At 33.0% G+C, this 17910-nt stretch overlaps 1 protein-coding gene and 2 pseudogenes across 2 annotated transcripts in view; 1 reads left to right on the forward strand and 2 right to left on the reverse strand.

The window, feature by feature from the left end:
- The window catches only part of LOC145260680 (uncharacterized), a 239568-nt gene that overhangs the window by 206868 nt on the left and 14790 nt on the right, over positions 1-17910 (forward strand). For both annotated transcript variants that reach the window (XM_080119061.1, XM_080119060.1), the window contains exons 11-12: positions 1994-2671; positions 5815-5837. In XM_080119061.1, coding sequence (XP_079975187.1) covers positions 1994-2671; positions 5815-5837 — 701 coding nt within the window. The remainder of the gene's footprint in view (positions 1-1993; positions 2672-5814; positions 5838-17910) is intronic.
- On the reverse strand, positions 7953-8086 carry LOC145260846 (U2 spliceosomal RNA; annotated as a pseudogene).
- LOC145260847 (U2 spliceosomal RNA) lies at positions 14949-15082 on the reverse strand (annotated as a pseudogene).

The raw sequence follows: 17910 nt of genomic DNA on the forward strand, positions 1-17910 counted from the left end.
GTAATTGGTCCCCATTTCCCCTTCACTTCTCACATTAAAAATCGGCCTTGCGCCTAATTTGCTCAGTGGGGGAGCAAATAAATACCCTTTTTTTTATCGTTTCTCAACAAATCTTTTCTTTTTTTTTTTCCTCTTTATTTTCTTTCCATTTTCTTTTCTTATCCTTCCACTTGTATTTATTTTCCCCTTTCAATTCTTATTCTTTTCTTTTTTTTTTCTTTTTTTTCTTTCCTTCCCCTTTTAATTCCTTTCCTTCTCTTCCATTTTCCATTTCTTTTTATTTTCTTTCACTTTTTTTTTTTTTTTAGTCTTTCTGCTTAATTTTTCCTTCTATTTCTTTTTCTTTTTTTTATTCTATATTATTTTTCTTTCTTCCATTTTTCATGTAAAAGTTCCCAAATAAAGAATTGATGCTTTGAGAACTCAACAGACAGATTGACAGATTAATCTAATCTAAATGACTGACTTGTTTAACATGTAACAAACAATTAGCAAGGGTACTCAGCATTGCCCGGGTGTGGAGAGGTTTAAAAAAAAAATGTTTCAAACAAAATAGCAGTGAGCACAAAGAAACAAAAAAAAAAACAAAAAAATAAACCGCAGTAGGCAGGCTCAAACTTGTAACATTAAGAGGAAAAGGAGGTGAAAAAAAGCCAACAGTTTAGCCATTGCGCCCACTGCGACTAACAATGTCGTGGGCGTTCAAATTAAGCTTAGTCATTGCAAGGCGTATGATGACTGCAAAAATGTTGCCGCAGAAGCTCAATATCATCGATAATAAAATCAATAAAAAAGAAATTATTGAAAAGTATACAAAGGAAACAACATTTTTAAAACTTTTATAGACTTGATTATGTAGCATAGCTGACATCTATTCAATGTAGCCGCCTTCAGCTCCATTCACCACCTCGATGTGAGTCTGGAACTGGGAAGGCGCCTTTTTCACAAGTGCCGGCAGGAACTCGCTGAATACTCAGTGGATGGCGATGATCAAGCTGGCTTTGATGTTCGGGAAGATAACGATGATGTTCTCGATGTATGGCCATACGACGTAGTTCAGCGGGTTCAGGTGGCAGGAGAAGGGGTAGGGGGCAGTGAAAGAAAGGTACAAAGTCGTAACACTTTTCTGAAGCCAAGCCTGGGTCTCTTTGGACATGTGGGCCAGCGCCGAATCCTGCTGCCACACCCAGGGCCTGCCAACAAACACCTGATTGTACCAGGGCATCGTCATACTCTTCAGCACATCCAGGTACACTTTGGTGTTAACTTTCAAGCCGACTTTGAAGATGTGAGGTGATATAATGTGGCCCTCACTTGAAACCACATCCAAGTCCATAACCGTGGCCGGAAACTTTGTTTTCATCACCCTGGGTATGTCCTTGTTATTCATGTCAATCCAGCAATGCATTTTGAGGGTACTGGCAATGGTCCTGTTGTCATGAATTGGATCAGTAGAGAGCATGAGTTGTACAGTGGCACATCTCCAATCTCGCTCATTATAATATTGTCACTTTCAGACATGATAGAAGGCTCCTATCGCTCTTGGGATTTTTACATAACTGGTCAACTAGTAGATGGTCTGCAACGAACAAAAAAAATGACCGGTTTTTATCAAACAGAAATGGAATCATGTCATCTTTTCTATGGCGACAATTTTATCGTTCCACCCTGTATTTGCACTTTTAATAACACAATGCAAATAAAAATAACACAATTAGTGCAAATAAAAATAACAATTAAATAAATAAATAAATATATATATATATATATATATATATATATATATATATTTAATTTACTGTAGGGTTTTTTGTTTTGTTACTATTTTTTTTTTTTTTTTTGTAATAAATATTATGTTTCTCAGCGTCTTTTATTTTGCTCAGCTTGTTCTGGAAGTTCTTGTCAGCTGCTCGAGCCAACATCACAGAAATCCGGTTTAAAAGATGGCTGATTACCAATTATTTCAAAATATATTTTAATCTTTTTTTTTTAGGTAAGCAATCTAATGATGATGATGAGAGTATAAGTTCCAGCTCATCGTTGCCGCACAAACCAGACACTTTGCAAACCTCAAGCCCTAAATCAAGTAATGCTACGACGCCTATTCGTTCTCCAAGCCCTAAAATAAAGACGCCAATCAAGCAGCCAAGTCCCGGGCACCTGCCGACATCGCTGTCCAGTTCGCAGCCCCTTACAGAGCACCAAAAGCCGCACATTTCGAAAAGCGAGTCTGTTCACACTTATCAAAATATAGAAATTAACTCGGACGCTTCAGGAAAGTTTGTCACTCGGGTTAGGCTTGAAGCCACAGAATGCAAAGATGATGTTGCGTCGCAGGCATCATCATCGTCGTCGTCGTCATCATCTCAACCAATTCCTGCCATCAATCTACACAGACAATCGGTGCCGCCTGCTAAAAATAAAAAAATGACGCATGAATATGAGAATGTGCAAATAAATGGTAACCAGGTGCCGGAAATTACCATCTCGAAGGGAGCCACGTCTGGTTCTCTCGTCCATTTCGCCGCATCTCAGAAAGAAGAAAGATCAATGAGTAACAAAGACAACCCTGAAACAGAATCTCTCTACACAAAAGTGACCAAATCGCATATGCGGAGTTTCTCCGAGCCGGAAAATACAGTTAGTGAAATGTCTGCCATGAAAAGTCCAGGTTGGTTTACCTCTTCTCCTCCTTATTGTTATTGTTGTTATTATTCTCCTTATTATTATTGTTGTTATTGTTATTATTATTGTTGTTATTATTATTATTGTTATTATTATTATTATTATTATTATTATTATTATTGTTCTTATTATTATCATTATTATTATCGTTATTATTATTATTATCATTTTTATTATCATTATTATTATCATTTTTATTATTATCATTTTTATTATTATTGTTATTATTATTATCATTATTATTATTTTTATTATGATCATTATCATTATTATTATTATCATTATTATTATTATTGTTGTCATTATTATTATCATTATTATTATCATTATTATCATTATTATTATTTTTATTATTATCATTATTGTTATTATTATCATTATTGTTATTATTATCATTTTTATTATTATTATCATTGTTATTATTATTATTGTTATTATTATTATCATTATTATTATTTTAATTGTTATCATTATCATTTTTATTATTATTATTATCATTTTTATTATCATTATTATTATGATAATTTTTATTTTTATTTTTATTATTATTATTTTTATTATTATCATTATCATTATCATTATTATCATTGTTATTATTATCATTATTATTATTATTTTTATTTTTATTATTATTATCATTTTTATTTTATTATTATTATTATTATTTTTATTATTATTTTTATTATTATTATTATTATTATTATTGTTATTATTATTATTATTATTGTTATTATTATTAACAGAAAAAACTCTCTTCTTAACCTAATGTTTATATATATATCGTCGGCATGCATTTGTGTCTGATTATCATAGTTCCCAAGTCCAATGCAGAAGAGAAAGCTTTATGAGTTCCATAAGAATTTTAGTCATTATTGGAACGGTGAGTCCTTTTGTGTCTGGAAAAACCAATTTGGACTCTGAATAGTCGGGGGCATTGGTCACATTGTATTGTGTGTGTGGGGGGGGCAGTTGGTTGGCTCTAAGCTCTTTGTTGCAATTTAGTTGTTAGATTGACTCTTCTATTTTCTTTGAATCATGTCTGTTGTTCGATGAAACTTCAAAAGTGTTTTGAGATATATATATATATATATATAGATAGATCAAATTTTAGTCATTCAATGAATTTAAAAATTTATGATGTGAAATGTTTCAATTTCAAATCAAAAGATTTTTATTATTTTATGTAAGACAAAGAATACATTTGAAATAGTATAACGCCTTATCCTATAGGATTTCGATGTCTATCATCTCTTCAGATGAGAAAATATTAGCAAATAATTATAATGGTTTACACCTTATTTGCTAAAGTCAGTGAGACATGGAAAATCACAATTAAAAGTTGTTTAAGTATTTAAATATCATAGAGTAAGGGAAGTTATTCAAAAGGATATAGAAATTCACATCCAAATTGCATGGTAAAATCCAATGTGAATGTCTTTGATAGCAGTGTGGTAAAATAATCCAAGCTGTATTTTGAGTAATCCACATCACAAGGTAATGGTCCGAAGTAGGCATTTTCCTGGAGCAATTTTCTTTGTTTATATAATGGGTCCAGTCAAAAAAGATTTTTTTCTATAAGTCCAGTGGATCTGTTTATTAATAAACATATAAATTGATATATTTAATATTTTTTATAATTATAGAACATGAGCTTCAAATTCCACTCCAAAAATAACTTCAAATAAACAGATTCACTGGACCTATATAAAATATATATATATATATTTTTTTTTTTACCGAAGACAGAAGAGTCTGTCCCCTATTGGTATCTGAGTGATGGTAGTGTCGAGCTGTTGATAGAAGGCTCCTTTGATGTGGTCTTCTGTGTCCAGTGTTGGGGCATATACTAACACTAGCATGATGAGCTGGTTATTTGGGAGTGGTAGTCTTAATGTCCTTTCGCTGATGGCATTGTTGATAAATTAAAATAAAAGATTTCTATAATTTCTTAAAGTTTCTAGAATGTTCTATAATTATAAAAAATATTAAATATATCAATACTATATAATACTTTGTTGCATCTTACCATAACAAAGGTCCATACAGTGATGGCATTTGGTGTCAGGTTGTGGTCTTTTACTAGTCGGATGTTGGTGGCAAAGCCAACACCCTGAGAGCGGTGTTCTTCCAATGCTTTACCCTTCCAGAAGAAGAAAATGTATATCCTGACCAAATTTCAGATATCTGACCTCCACCAGGTAATCTTGTCTCAGTGAGAACTGCCACTGAGAACTGCCACTGAGAACTGCCACGTTGATGTTCTCTTGAATCTAAAGCTGTTCTTCTCTCTGCTACCTCTACTATCTTTTCCTGTCCCTTTCTCCTTCCTCATATGAAAGACCAGTGCCAATGGGATAAGGATGGTGGAAGTAGGCTTGGGGTAGCTGGAAGCTCTTATCCCGGACCTGCAACCTGGCGGCAGGCGTGTGATGGCCGCTTCTCCTGCAACCTGTGACCGCACTGGAACTCAGCCCTGCACCTGCGATTGAGCAGGCCTTTTCAGAAGCACTGCTGCTCCTCCCAACTGAGAAGGGCCCTATAAAAGGTGTGCTAAAAAATCGGTGGTCACTCTCAGTCATTAGGCTGCTGCACCCAGTGACGCACCGTAAGTGCATCCGTAAAATAATAATGTATGTAAGTCGCAACTCAAAGTAGGCACTTGGAATGTGCGCATCTGCATGGATACAAGAGACACTGAGATATATATATATATATATATATATATATATATAAAGATTAAAAGAAAATTTCATCAGATTCATCTTTTATTACCACTTATTAAGGCCCAGAGGCCACTCGAGGATAAGGGTTAAAGAGTATACAGTATCAGAATCATAGTAATCATTAGTAATGGAAATTCGGTAAATTTGTTAACTTAAGTGGAACGGCTCATCAAGAACTTGTTTGCATTGGACTTGAAGATGGCCATATTGTAGTCAGCTGGAAAGCAGGCCAATGGAAGACAGTTCCACAGGCATGCCGCTCTAAGAAAGAACCTTTGTTCATGGAATCTACGTTTAGGTTTAGGCACAGATTAAGAATAGGGGAATTTATTTTTTATAATTTTTATTTTTTTATTTTCTCTTTAAAACTTTTTTACTTGTATTATTTATTTTTTATTTATTTCAGCCTCCCTTGACTTTGGAGCTCAGGTGAGTCAGTTTACTTTGTGACTTTGTCCTCCTTACTATCTCCACCTCCATCCAGTTTCTGTTTCTCAAATCAGCCTTCTCGAACAATCTACACCTTTTTTCCTCATTTATAAACGTTTCTCCCTCAACACTTAACATAGCAACAATCAATCCGTCAAAAGGAAATAAAGTGTGATTTGACATGATTCGAATCCAAAAATTGGAAGAGAAGCTGCAAATACCTTTAATGTTTCCTTTACGCCATTTTGAATTTTCCTTTTGACGGATTGATTGTTGCTATTTCTTCTGATAAGTTAAGGGCATAATAGATTCACTGATTGATATAATTATTAAGTGATTGATTTTGCGCTACGAAACAGATACTGTCAAGAATTGTATAAGTCAACTGAATTAAAGGAATAAATTATAAGATGATCAAGATCATGAATTTTGGAATATAAATTTTTATCATTTATTCTCTTTCTTTCTCTCTTTTTCATGAAACTTTCAGGTTATGAATGCATTAGTTCAGTCACCATAGCAATGCAATTTGCAATCCCTCAGATCCACTTAGGTGGAATAAAAATGAGACATTACTTTTGGAATGGTCCTTCTGTGTGCGTGTATCAATGGACTTATCAGGATATATGAAGCTCAACATTTGAGGGTGGAGCATAACATAAAAAATTAAGCTAAATAAATGAATTTATTTAGCAGTTCAATAATGGCATCTTCTATATATATAAAAGCCAAACGTCTGTGTGTATGTATGTTTGTTTGTAACGCTAAAACTTTTGAAAGACGAAACCAAACTTGACAAATTTGGTATCATATCGAAGCCCCATCACCCAGATGACAAATATCGAAATTTCACGTCAAATGGACCACTAGAAGTTGGTCAACTGATCAGTTATCTTCGAGGGGGGGGCCCCAAAAAGCCTGTCATTATCTATATATATAAAAGACAAATGTTTGTTTGTAACGCTAAAACTTGAGATGAAAGATTCCTCTCCCCTAAGAATAAAACATATGTTCAATATCTGCTTTTGTTTTTTCATTGTTTATATGGTCCCGAGCAACGCCGGGTAGCCCTGCTAGTCTTCTATATATATAAAAGGCAAAAATCGGTGTGTATGTATGTATGTATGTATGTATGTTTGTTTGTAACGCTAAAACTTTTGAAAGACGGAACCAGAGTTGACAAATTTGGTATCATATTGCACCTTGATCACCCGGATGACAAATATCGAAATTTCACGTCAAACGGACCAGTAGAAAGGGGTCAACTGATCGTTTTTCTCCTAGGGGGGCCCCCCAAAAAACCTGTCATTTTAACGTTATTCAATACGTGTCACGTGACGTGACGTCAGCTCAAACTTTTGACAGACACAACCAAAGTTGACAAATTATGTATCATATTGAACCTTGATCACCCGCATGACAAATATCGAAATTCCACACCAAACGGACCATTAAAAGGGGGTGAACTGATCATTTCTCTCCTAGGGGGGGCCCCCCAAAAAACCTGTCATTTTAATGTTAATATTACATAATCCAAAAACGCTTAGTCATGTCACGTGACGTGACGTCAACATCCAGTAATGGCGAACAAATGTAAACAAACACTTTGTTTTACCGATACTTTTGTAATTTCTCTTCTGCTTTGTTCTAGAGATTATTAAACTCCATGACAATGTCTCCAACGTATTTAACTGGTTAAAAATAGTATTTATACAAGAGTTTTAACGAAAAATATCAGGAAAAAATGTACAGGAATAAAAAAAAATTCAGCTTTCAAAATATTCGTCGATAAAAAAACCGATTTTTATATTTACGCTAGCCATTTTGTATATTACCACGTGACCTGCTATCTCTTAAACTGGAGGGGGGGGGGATCCACTTGAATCCAACAAAACCAGTAATTTTTTTTTTCTATTATATATACATCATTTTCTATAAAATTAAGTGTAGACTTTATAATTAAAACAAAAAATGTTATTCATACTAAAAAAAAAAAACGCTTAGTCATGTCACGTGACGTGACGTCACCATCCACTAATGGCGAACAATTGTACCTATTTACTATGCCTCCCCACGGGACAGAGTTAGACACCAGGGTCGTTTTTTAACGTGGAGAAAAGGTACAAAAATAAAAATTGTCTCAGTCGTGGAGGATTTCTCCTCCACCGAAAGAGAACAAGAAATAGAAGTGCAGCATCTGAAGAACAGATACTACACTTTGATCTTGACCAAAAGGCCAAGAATGCGAACAATTGTAAATAACAACTTTTTTCACAAAACCAACACCGTCTTTCTTTTTTTTCTCTCTCTTTCTCTCTCTCACCCACTTACTCTTCCCTCTCTCTCACCCTCTTTCTCTTGACGTCACACCACTGTTAAACTGTGGGGGGGGGACACATTCCCAGGCATTATCTCCTATAGATGCACATTTTATTAGAAATTCAGCTTTCAAAATATTAGACGATAATAAAAATATAAAACCAACACCCTCTTTCTCTTTTCTCTCTCTCTCACCAACTTACTCTTCTCTCTCTCTCACCCTCTTTCTCTTGACCTCCTACTACTGTTAAACTGTGTGTGTGGGGGGGGGGAAGAGGCAGCTTGAAAACCAACAAAAACAGTGCACAGTTTCCCAAGCATTTGGGGTGGGAAGGGGGGGAAGAAGCCGAGCGCACAGTTTCGTGTGAGAGAGAGAGAACAATTCTCAACCTATATACTCAACAAATTTTTTATCTACAGATTTGAAAGTTTGTATATAGGGTATTCAGACATATGGAAATATATCTAGCATAATCTATCTATTATATCTATAAAAGTGAAAATGTGTGTGTGTGTGAGGTAGCCAGAGAGAGAGAGAGAGAGAGAGAGAGAGAGAGACAACAATTCTCAACCTATATATTCAATACATTTTTTATCTACAGATTTGAAAATTTGTATATAGGGTATTCAGACATATGGAAATATATCTAGCATAATCTATCTATTATATCTATAAAAGTGAAAATGTGTGTGTGTGTGTGTGTGTGTGTGTGTGTGTGTGTGTGCGTAAGAGAGAGAGAGAACAATTCTCAACCTATATACTCAACGTATTTTTATCTACGGATTTTAAACTTTGTATATAGGGTATTCAGACATATAGAAATATATCTAGCATAATCTATACATTATATCTATAAAAGTGAGAATGTGAGTGTGTGAGAGAGAGAGAACAATTCTCAACCCATATATTCAACAAATTTTATACCTACAAATTTGAAAATTTGTATATTGGGTATTCAGACATATGGAAATATATCTAGCATAATCGATCTATTATATCTATAAAAGTCAGAATGTTTGCGTGTGGTTGTGTGTGTAAGGTTGCGAGAGAGAGAGAGAGAGAACAATTCTCAACCTATCTATTCAATAAATTTGTTATCTACAGATTTGACCATTTGTATATAGGGTATTCAGACATATGGAAATATATCCAGCATAATCTATCTATTATATCCATAAAAGTGAGAATGTGTGCGTGAGAGAGAGAGAGAGAGAGAGAGAGAGAGTAAGTACAATTCTCACCCTATATATTCAACAAATTTTTTATCTACCGATTAGAAAATTTGTATATAGGGTATTCAGACATATGGAAATATATCTAGCATAATCTATCTATTATATCTAGAAAAGTGAGAATGTGTGTGAAAGAGAGAGAGAGAAGAGAGAGAGAGAGAACAATTCTCAACCTATATATTCAACTAATTTTTATGTACAGATCTGAAAATTTGTATACAGGGTATTCAGACATATGGAAATATATCTAGCATAATCTATTATATCTATAAAAGGTAGAATGTGTGTGTGTGTGTGTGAGTGAGTGAGTGAGTGAGTGAGAGAGAGAGAGAGAGAACAATTCTCAACCTATATACTCAACAAATTTTGTATCTACAGATTTGATAATTTGTATATAGGGTATTCAGACATAAGGAAATATATCTAGCATAATCTATCTATTATATCTATAAAAGTGAGAATGTGTGTGAAAGAGAGAGAGAGAGAACAATTCTCAACCTATATATTCAACAAATTCTATCTTTACAGATTTGAAAATTTGTATATAGGGTATTCAGACATTTGGAAATATATCTAGCATAATCTATTATATCTATAAAAGTGAGAATGTGTGTGTGAGAGAGAGAGAAAGAACAATTCTCAACCTATATACTCAACAAATTTTTTATCTACAGATTTAAAAATTTGTATATAGGGTATTCAGACATATAGAAATATATCTAGCATAACCTATCTATTATATCTATAAAATGACCATGTGTGTGTGTGTGAGAGAGAGAGAGAGAGAGAGTCAGAGAGAGAGAGAGAACAATTTTCAGCTTGTGTGTGTGTGAGAAAGAGAGAGAGAGAAAGAGAGGAAGGAAAATTCTCACCCTATATATTCAACAAATTTTTTATCTACATATTAGAAAATTTGGATATAGGGTATTCAGACGTATGGAAATATATCTAGCATAATCTATCTATTATATCTATAAAAGTGAGAATGTGTGTGTGAGAGAGAGAGAAAGAGAGAGAGAGAGAACAATTCTCAACCTATATATTCAACTAATTTTTTATCTACAGATTTGAAAATGTGTATATTGGGTATTCAGACATATGTAAATATATCTGGCATAATCTATGTATTATATCTATAAAAGTGTGAATGTGAGTGATGGAAAGAGCAAAAAATTCTCAACCTATATAACCTATAAAAGTGAGATTATGTGTGAGAGAGAGAGAGAGAGAGAGAACAATTCTCAACCTATATATTCCACACATTTTTGGGCACAGATTTGGAAATTTGTATATAGGGTAGGCAGACATATAGAAATATATCTAGCATAATCTATCTATTATATCTATAAAAGTGAGAACTTGTGTGTGTGTGTGTGTGTGTGTGTGAGAGAGAGAGAGAACAATTCTTAACCTACATACTCAACAAATTTTTTACCTACAGTTTAGAAAATTTGTATATAGGGTATTCAGACATATGGAAATATATCTAGCATAATCTATCTATTATAACTACAAAAGTTAGAATGTGTGTGTGAGAGAGAGAGAGAGAACAATTCTAAACCTATATATTCAACAAATTTTTTATCTACAGATTTGAAACTTTGTATATAGGGTATTCAGACATATGGAAATATATCTAGCATAATCTATCTATTTTATCTATAAAAGTGAGAATGCGTGTGTGTGAGATAGCGAGAGAGAGAGAGAGAAAAAGAGAGAGATAAAAATTCTCAACCTATACATTCAACAAATTTTTTATCCACAGATTTGAACATTTGTATATAGGGTGTTCAGACATATAGAAATATATCTAGCATAATCTATCTATTATATGTATAAAAGTGAGAATGTGTGTGTGTGTGAGAGAGAGGACAATTTTCAACCTATGTATACAACAGATTTTTTATCTACAGATTTCAAAATTTGTATATTGGGCATTCAGACATATTTCAATATATCTGGCATAATCTGTCTATTATATCTATAAAAGTGAGAATGTGTGTGATAGAGAGAGAGAGAACAATTCTCAAACTATATACTCAACAAATTTTTTATCTACAGATTTGAAAATTTGTATATAGGGTATTCAGACATATGGAAATATATCTAGCATAATCTATTATATCTATAAAAGTGAGAATGTGTGTGTGTGAGAGAGAGAGAGAGAGAGAGAGAGAGAGAGAGAGAGAACAATTCTCAACCCATATACTCAACAAATTCTTTATCTACAGATTTTAAAATTTGTATATAGAGTATTCATACAAATAGAAATATATCTAGGATAATCTTTCTATTATATCTATAAAAGTGAGAATGTGTGTGTGTGTGAGCGAGAGAGAGAGAGAGAGAACAGTTCTCAACCTATACATTCAACAAATTTTTCTATATAGGGTATTCAGAAATATCGAAATATATCTAGCATAATCTATTATATCTTTAAAAGTTAGAATGTGTGTGTGTGAGAGATAGAGAGAACAATTCTCAACCTATGCACTCTACAAATTTTTTATCTACAAATTAGAAAATTTGTATATAGGGTATTCACACATATGGAAATATATCTAGCATAATCTATCTATTATATCTATAAAAGTTAGAATGTGTGTGTGAGGTAGCCAGAGAGAGAGAGAGAGAGAGTACGAACAATTTTCAACCTATATATTCAACAAATATTTGATCTACAGATTAGAAAATTTGTATATAGGGTATTCATACATATGGAAATATATCTAGCATAATCTATCTATTATATCTCTAAAATTGAGAATGTGTGTGTGAGAGAGAGAGAACAATTTTCAACCTATATACTCAACAAATTTTTTTATCTACAGATTTGAAAATTTGTATATAGGGTATTCAGACATATGGAAATATATCTAGAGTAATCTATCTATTATATCTATAAAAGTGAGAATGCGTGTGTGTGTGAGAGAGAGCGACACAGAACAATTCTCAACCTATATATTCAACAAATTTTTTATGTACAGATCTGAAATATCACATTTGTATAGAAGTAGAAATCTTGATACCTACTCTGATACCTAATAAAAGAAAGGACACTCTTTAGGGCGGATTTTGATTATAACAAGTCACTAATTAGAAATTATAATAAACATTCTAATAATTTAAGAATTTTACCAAAATAAAATTGCATGGTAATCACCCAATTTCTGCCACAAAATTTTGATTGGCAGAACTCATAAACATAAAATATATATTTTCTAATTTCATCTTTTTTTTTTCTTTTTACATAATCTGGTTTGATGTTTTCCCAAATATTCAAATCACTATATTTTGCTGCTTAATATCAAATACAGCAACTGAGTTATTTTTATGCATCAAACAATTACATTTTCTCATTCATCCAAACTAATCACTGAACATCAATTTCATATTTTCTTCACTAAAATATTACTGTGCTTGATGTCATCAAGTGGAGCGGATCATTTTTTTTTCATTTGTTCACACATTTTTCCAATTTATATATATTTTAAAGATTCTTAGCCTATGTCATTGCATACCAATCTGTTTATTAAAAGTTAAGGTTCACTGTAAACACATATGTTACACCAAAATAAAAACGCTTCAGATAATGTCTTGATATTCAATTCAGTTTCTCACATGACATCTTATGAAGTTAGTAGAAATGTTACAGACTTTTGAATCTCAAACACTTTCAATACTGTGCACTGATATTTTCTTTTTTGCAATATAAGCACATTCATGATTTTTTTTTACAAACGTTAAAAACTTTCACATTGTGTAGCAATATACTGAAACAATTATAAAAATATTTGTTTTTATTTTGAATGATGCAGGGCATCTGAAGAGAGATTTTTCTAACAAAATGAAAGTATAATTTTTAGCAATAGGTATCTAGGAAAAGGCCACTACATATGTTATAAGTTCCAAATTTCCACAACCTGGCAAATACTGGTACATGCTAGCAAATTTAGATTTGCAATTACAAAATATGATTCTAATTTTTTCCTTTGCTCTTTATTCTAACACTACACTAAGTTTACTGTGTTATTTCGCTACAGTTGATATTGTGTAGAACAATAAGAAAATCATAGTGAACAATGCATTCAACAAAATTTCACACACATTTCTAGATACCTATATCTAATAAGTTCAAAAGAAAGGACACACTTAGGGAGGTATTTTGGTGGTCAAGTCACTAAAAAGAGATTAGCTGGTTTCCCGGCATAGCCCAGGATATAATAAAGATTGACTGAAATACATGTTCTAGCTGGTTTCTAGGCGTTGCCAGGGATGTAATATAGACACATTATGTTGTATATTACCTGTTCTCTTCTCCCTAAGGTAAAACAATTTCATATACATGCTGTAAATTACCTATGCTAGGGATAAAACATGAACAATATCAGTCCTAGGGTAGATAAAACAAATAATACATAGAGATGAAAGATTCCTCTCCCCTAAGAATCAAACATATGTTCAATATCTGCTTTTGTTTTTTCATTGTTTATACGGTCCCGAGCAACGCCGGGTAGCCCTGCTAGTCTATATATATAAAAGGCAAAAATCGGTGTGTATGTATGTATGTATGTATGTATGTTTGTTTGTAACGCTAAAACTTTTGAAAGACGGAACCAGAGTTGACAAATTTGGTATCATATTGCACCTTGATCACCCGGATGACAAATATCGAAATTTCACGTCAAACGGACCAGTAGAAAGGGGTCAACTGATCGTTTTTCTCCTAGGGGGGCCCCCCAAAAAACCTGTCATTTTAACGTTATTCAATACGTGTCACGTGACGTGACGTCAGCTCAAACTTTTGACAGACACAACCAAAGTTGACAAATTATGTATCATATTGAACCTTGATCACCCGCATGACAAATATCGAAATTCCACACCAAACGGACCATTAAAAGGGGGTGAACTGATCATTTCTCTCCTAGGGGGGGCCCCCCAAAAAACCTGTCATTTTAATGTTAATATTACATAATCCAAAAACGCTTAGTCATGTCACGTGACGTGACGTCAACATCCAGTAATGGCGAACAAATGTAAACAAACACTTTGTTTTACCGATACTTTTGTAATTTCTCTTCTGCTTTGTTCTAGAGATTATTAAACTCCATGACAATGTCTCCAACGTATTTAACTGGTTAAAAATAGTATTTATACAAGAGTTTTAACGAAAAATATCAGGAAAAAATGTACAGGAATAAAAAAAAATTCAGCTTTCAAAATATTCGTCGATAAAAAAACCGATCTTTATATTTACGCTAGCCATTTTGTATATTACCACGTGACCTGCTATCTCTTAAACTGGAGGGGGGGGATCCACTTGAATCCAACAAAACCAGTAATTTTTTTTTTCTATTATATATACATCATTTTCTATAAAATTAAGTGTAGACTTTATAATTATAACAAAAAATGTTATTCATACTAAAAAAAAAAAACGCTTAGTCATGTCACGTGACGTGACGTCAACATCCACTAATGGCGAACAATTGTACCTATTTACTATGCCTCCCCACGGGACAGAGTTAGACACCAGGGTCGTTTTTTAACGTGGAGAAAAGGTACAAAAATAAAAATTGTCTCAGTCGTGGAGGATTTCTCCTCCACCGAAAGAGAACAAGAAATAGAAGTGCAGCATCTGAAGAACAGATACTACACTTTGATCTTGACCAAAAGGCCAAGAATGCGAACAATTGTAAATAACAACTTTTTTCACAAAACCAACACCGTCTTCCTTTTTTTTCTCTCTCTCACCCACTTACTCTTCCCTCTCTCTCACCCTCTTTCTCTTGACGTCACACCACTGTTAAACTGTGGGGGGGGGGAACACATTCCCAGGCATTATCTCCTATAGATGCACATTTTATTAGAAATTCAGCTTTCAAAATATTAGACGATAATAAAAATATAAAATCAACACCCTCTTTCTCTTTTCTCTCTCTCTCACCAACTTACTCTTCTCTCTCTCTCACCCTCTTTCTCTTGACCTCCTACTACTGTTAAACTGTGTGTGTGTGTGGGGGGGGGAAGAGGCAGCTTGAAAACCAACAAAAACAGTGCACAGTTTCCCAAGCATTTGGGGTGGGAAGGGGGGGAAGAAGCCGAGCGCACAGTTTCGTGTGAGAGAGAGAGAACAATTCTCAACCTATATACTCAACAAATTTTTTATCTACAGATTTGAAAGTTTGTATATAGGGTATTCAGACATATGGAAATATATCTAGCATAATCTATCTATTATATCTATAAAAGTGAAAATGTGTGTGTGTGTGAGGTAGCCAGAGAGAGAGAGAGAGAGAGAGAGAGAGAGAGAGACAACAATTCTCAACCTATATATTCAATACATTTTTTATCTACAGATTTGAAAATTTGTATATAGGGTATTCAGACATATGGAAATATATCTAGCATAATCTATCTATTATATCTATAAAAGTGAAAATGTGTGTGTGTGTGCGTAAGAGAGAGAGAGAACAATTCTCAACCTATATACTCAACGTATTTTTATCTACGGATTTTAAACTTTGTATATAGGGTATTCAGACATATAGAAATATATCTAGCATAATCTATACATTATATCTATAAAAGTGAGAATGTGAGTGTGTGAGAGAGAGAGAACAATTCTCAACCTATATATTCAACATATTTTTTACCTACAGATTTGAAAATTTGTATATTGGGTATTCAGACATATGGAAATATATCTAGCATAATCGATCTATTATATCTATAAAAGTCAGAATGTTTGCGTGTGATTGTGTGTGTAAGGTTGCGAGAGAGAGAGAGAGAACAATTCTCAACCTATCTATTCAATAAATTTGTTATCTACAGATTTGACCATTTGTATATAGGGTATTCAGACATATGGAAATATATCCAGCATAATCTATCTATTATATCCATAAAAGTGAGAATGTGTGCGTGAGAGAGAGAGAGAGAGAGAGAGAGAGAGAGAGAGTAAGTACAATATTCTCACCCTATATATTCAACAAATTTTTTATCTACCGATTAGAAAATTTGTATATAGGGTATTCAGACATATGGAAATATATCTAGCATAATCTATCTATTATATCTAGAAAAGTGAGAATGTGTGTGAAAGAGAGAGAGAGAAGAGAGAGAGAGAGAACAATTCTCAACCTATATATTCAACTAATTTTTATGTACAGATCTGAAAATTTGTATACAGGGTATTCAGACATATGGAAATATATCTAGCATAATCTATTATATCTATAAAAGGTAGAATGTGTGTGTGTGTGTGTGTGAGTGAGTGAGTGAGTGAGTGAGAGAGAGAGAGAGAGAGAGAACAATTCTCAACCTATATACTCAACAAATTTTGTATCTACAGATTTGATAATTTGTATATAGGGTATTCAGACATAAGGAAATATATCTAGCATAATCTATCTATTATATCTATAAAAGTGAGAATGTGTGTGAAAGAGAGAGAGAGAGAACAATTCTCAACCTATATATTCAACAAATTCTATCTTTACAGATTTGAAAATTTGTATATAGGGTATTCAGACATTTGGAAATATATCTAGCATAATCTATTATATCTATAAAAGTGAGAATGTGTGTGTGAGAGAGAGAGAAAGAACAATTCTCAACCTATATACTCAACAAATTTTTTATCTACAGATTTAAAAATTTGTATATAGGGTATTCAGACATATAGAAATATATCTAGCATAACCTATCTATTATATCTATAAAATGACCATGTGTGTGTGTGTGAGAGAGAGAGAGAGAGTCAGAGAGAGAGAGAGAACAATTTTCAGCTTGTGTGTGTGTGAGAAAGAGAGAGAGAGAAAGAGAGGAAGGAAAATTCTCACCCTATATATTCAACAAATTTTTTATCTACATATTAGAAAATTTGGATATAGGGTATTCAGACGTATGGAAATATATCTAGCATAATCTATCTATTATATCTATAAAAGTGAGAATGTGTGTGTGAGAGAGAGAGAAAGAGAGAGAGAGAGAACAATTCTCAACCTATATATTCAACTAATTTTTTATCTACAGATTTGGAAATGTGTATATTGGGTATTCAGACATATGTAAATATATCTGGCATAATCTATGTATTATATCTATAAAAGTGTGAATGTGAGTGATGGAAAGAGCAAAAAATTCTCAACCTATATAACCTATAAAAGTGAGAATATGTGTGAGAGAGAGAGAGAGAGAGAACAATTCTCAACCTATATATTCCACACATTTTTGGGCACAGATTTGGAAATTTGTATATAGGGTAGGCAGACATATAGAAATATATCTAGCATAATCTATCTATTATATCTATAAAAGTGAGAACTTGTGTGTGTGTGTGTGTGTGTGAGAGAGAGAGAGAACAATTCTTAACCTACATACTCAACAAATTTTTTACCTACAGTTTAGAAAATTTGTATATAGGGTATTCAGACATATGGAAATATATCTAGCATAATCTATCTATTATAACTACAAAAGTTAGAATGTGTGTGTGAGAGAGAGAGAGAGAACA

This window comes from Euprymna scolopes, chromosome 36 (assembly GCF_053919585.1).
Source record: "Euprymna scolopes isolate OS-2025 chromosome 36, ASM5391958v1, whole genome shotgun sequence".
NCBI lineage: Eukaryota > Metazoa > Mollusca > Cephalopoda > Sepiida > Sepiolidae > Euprymna > Euprymna scolopes.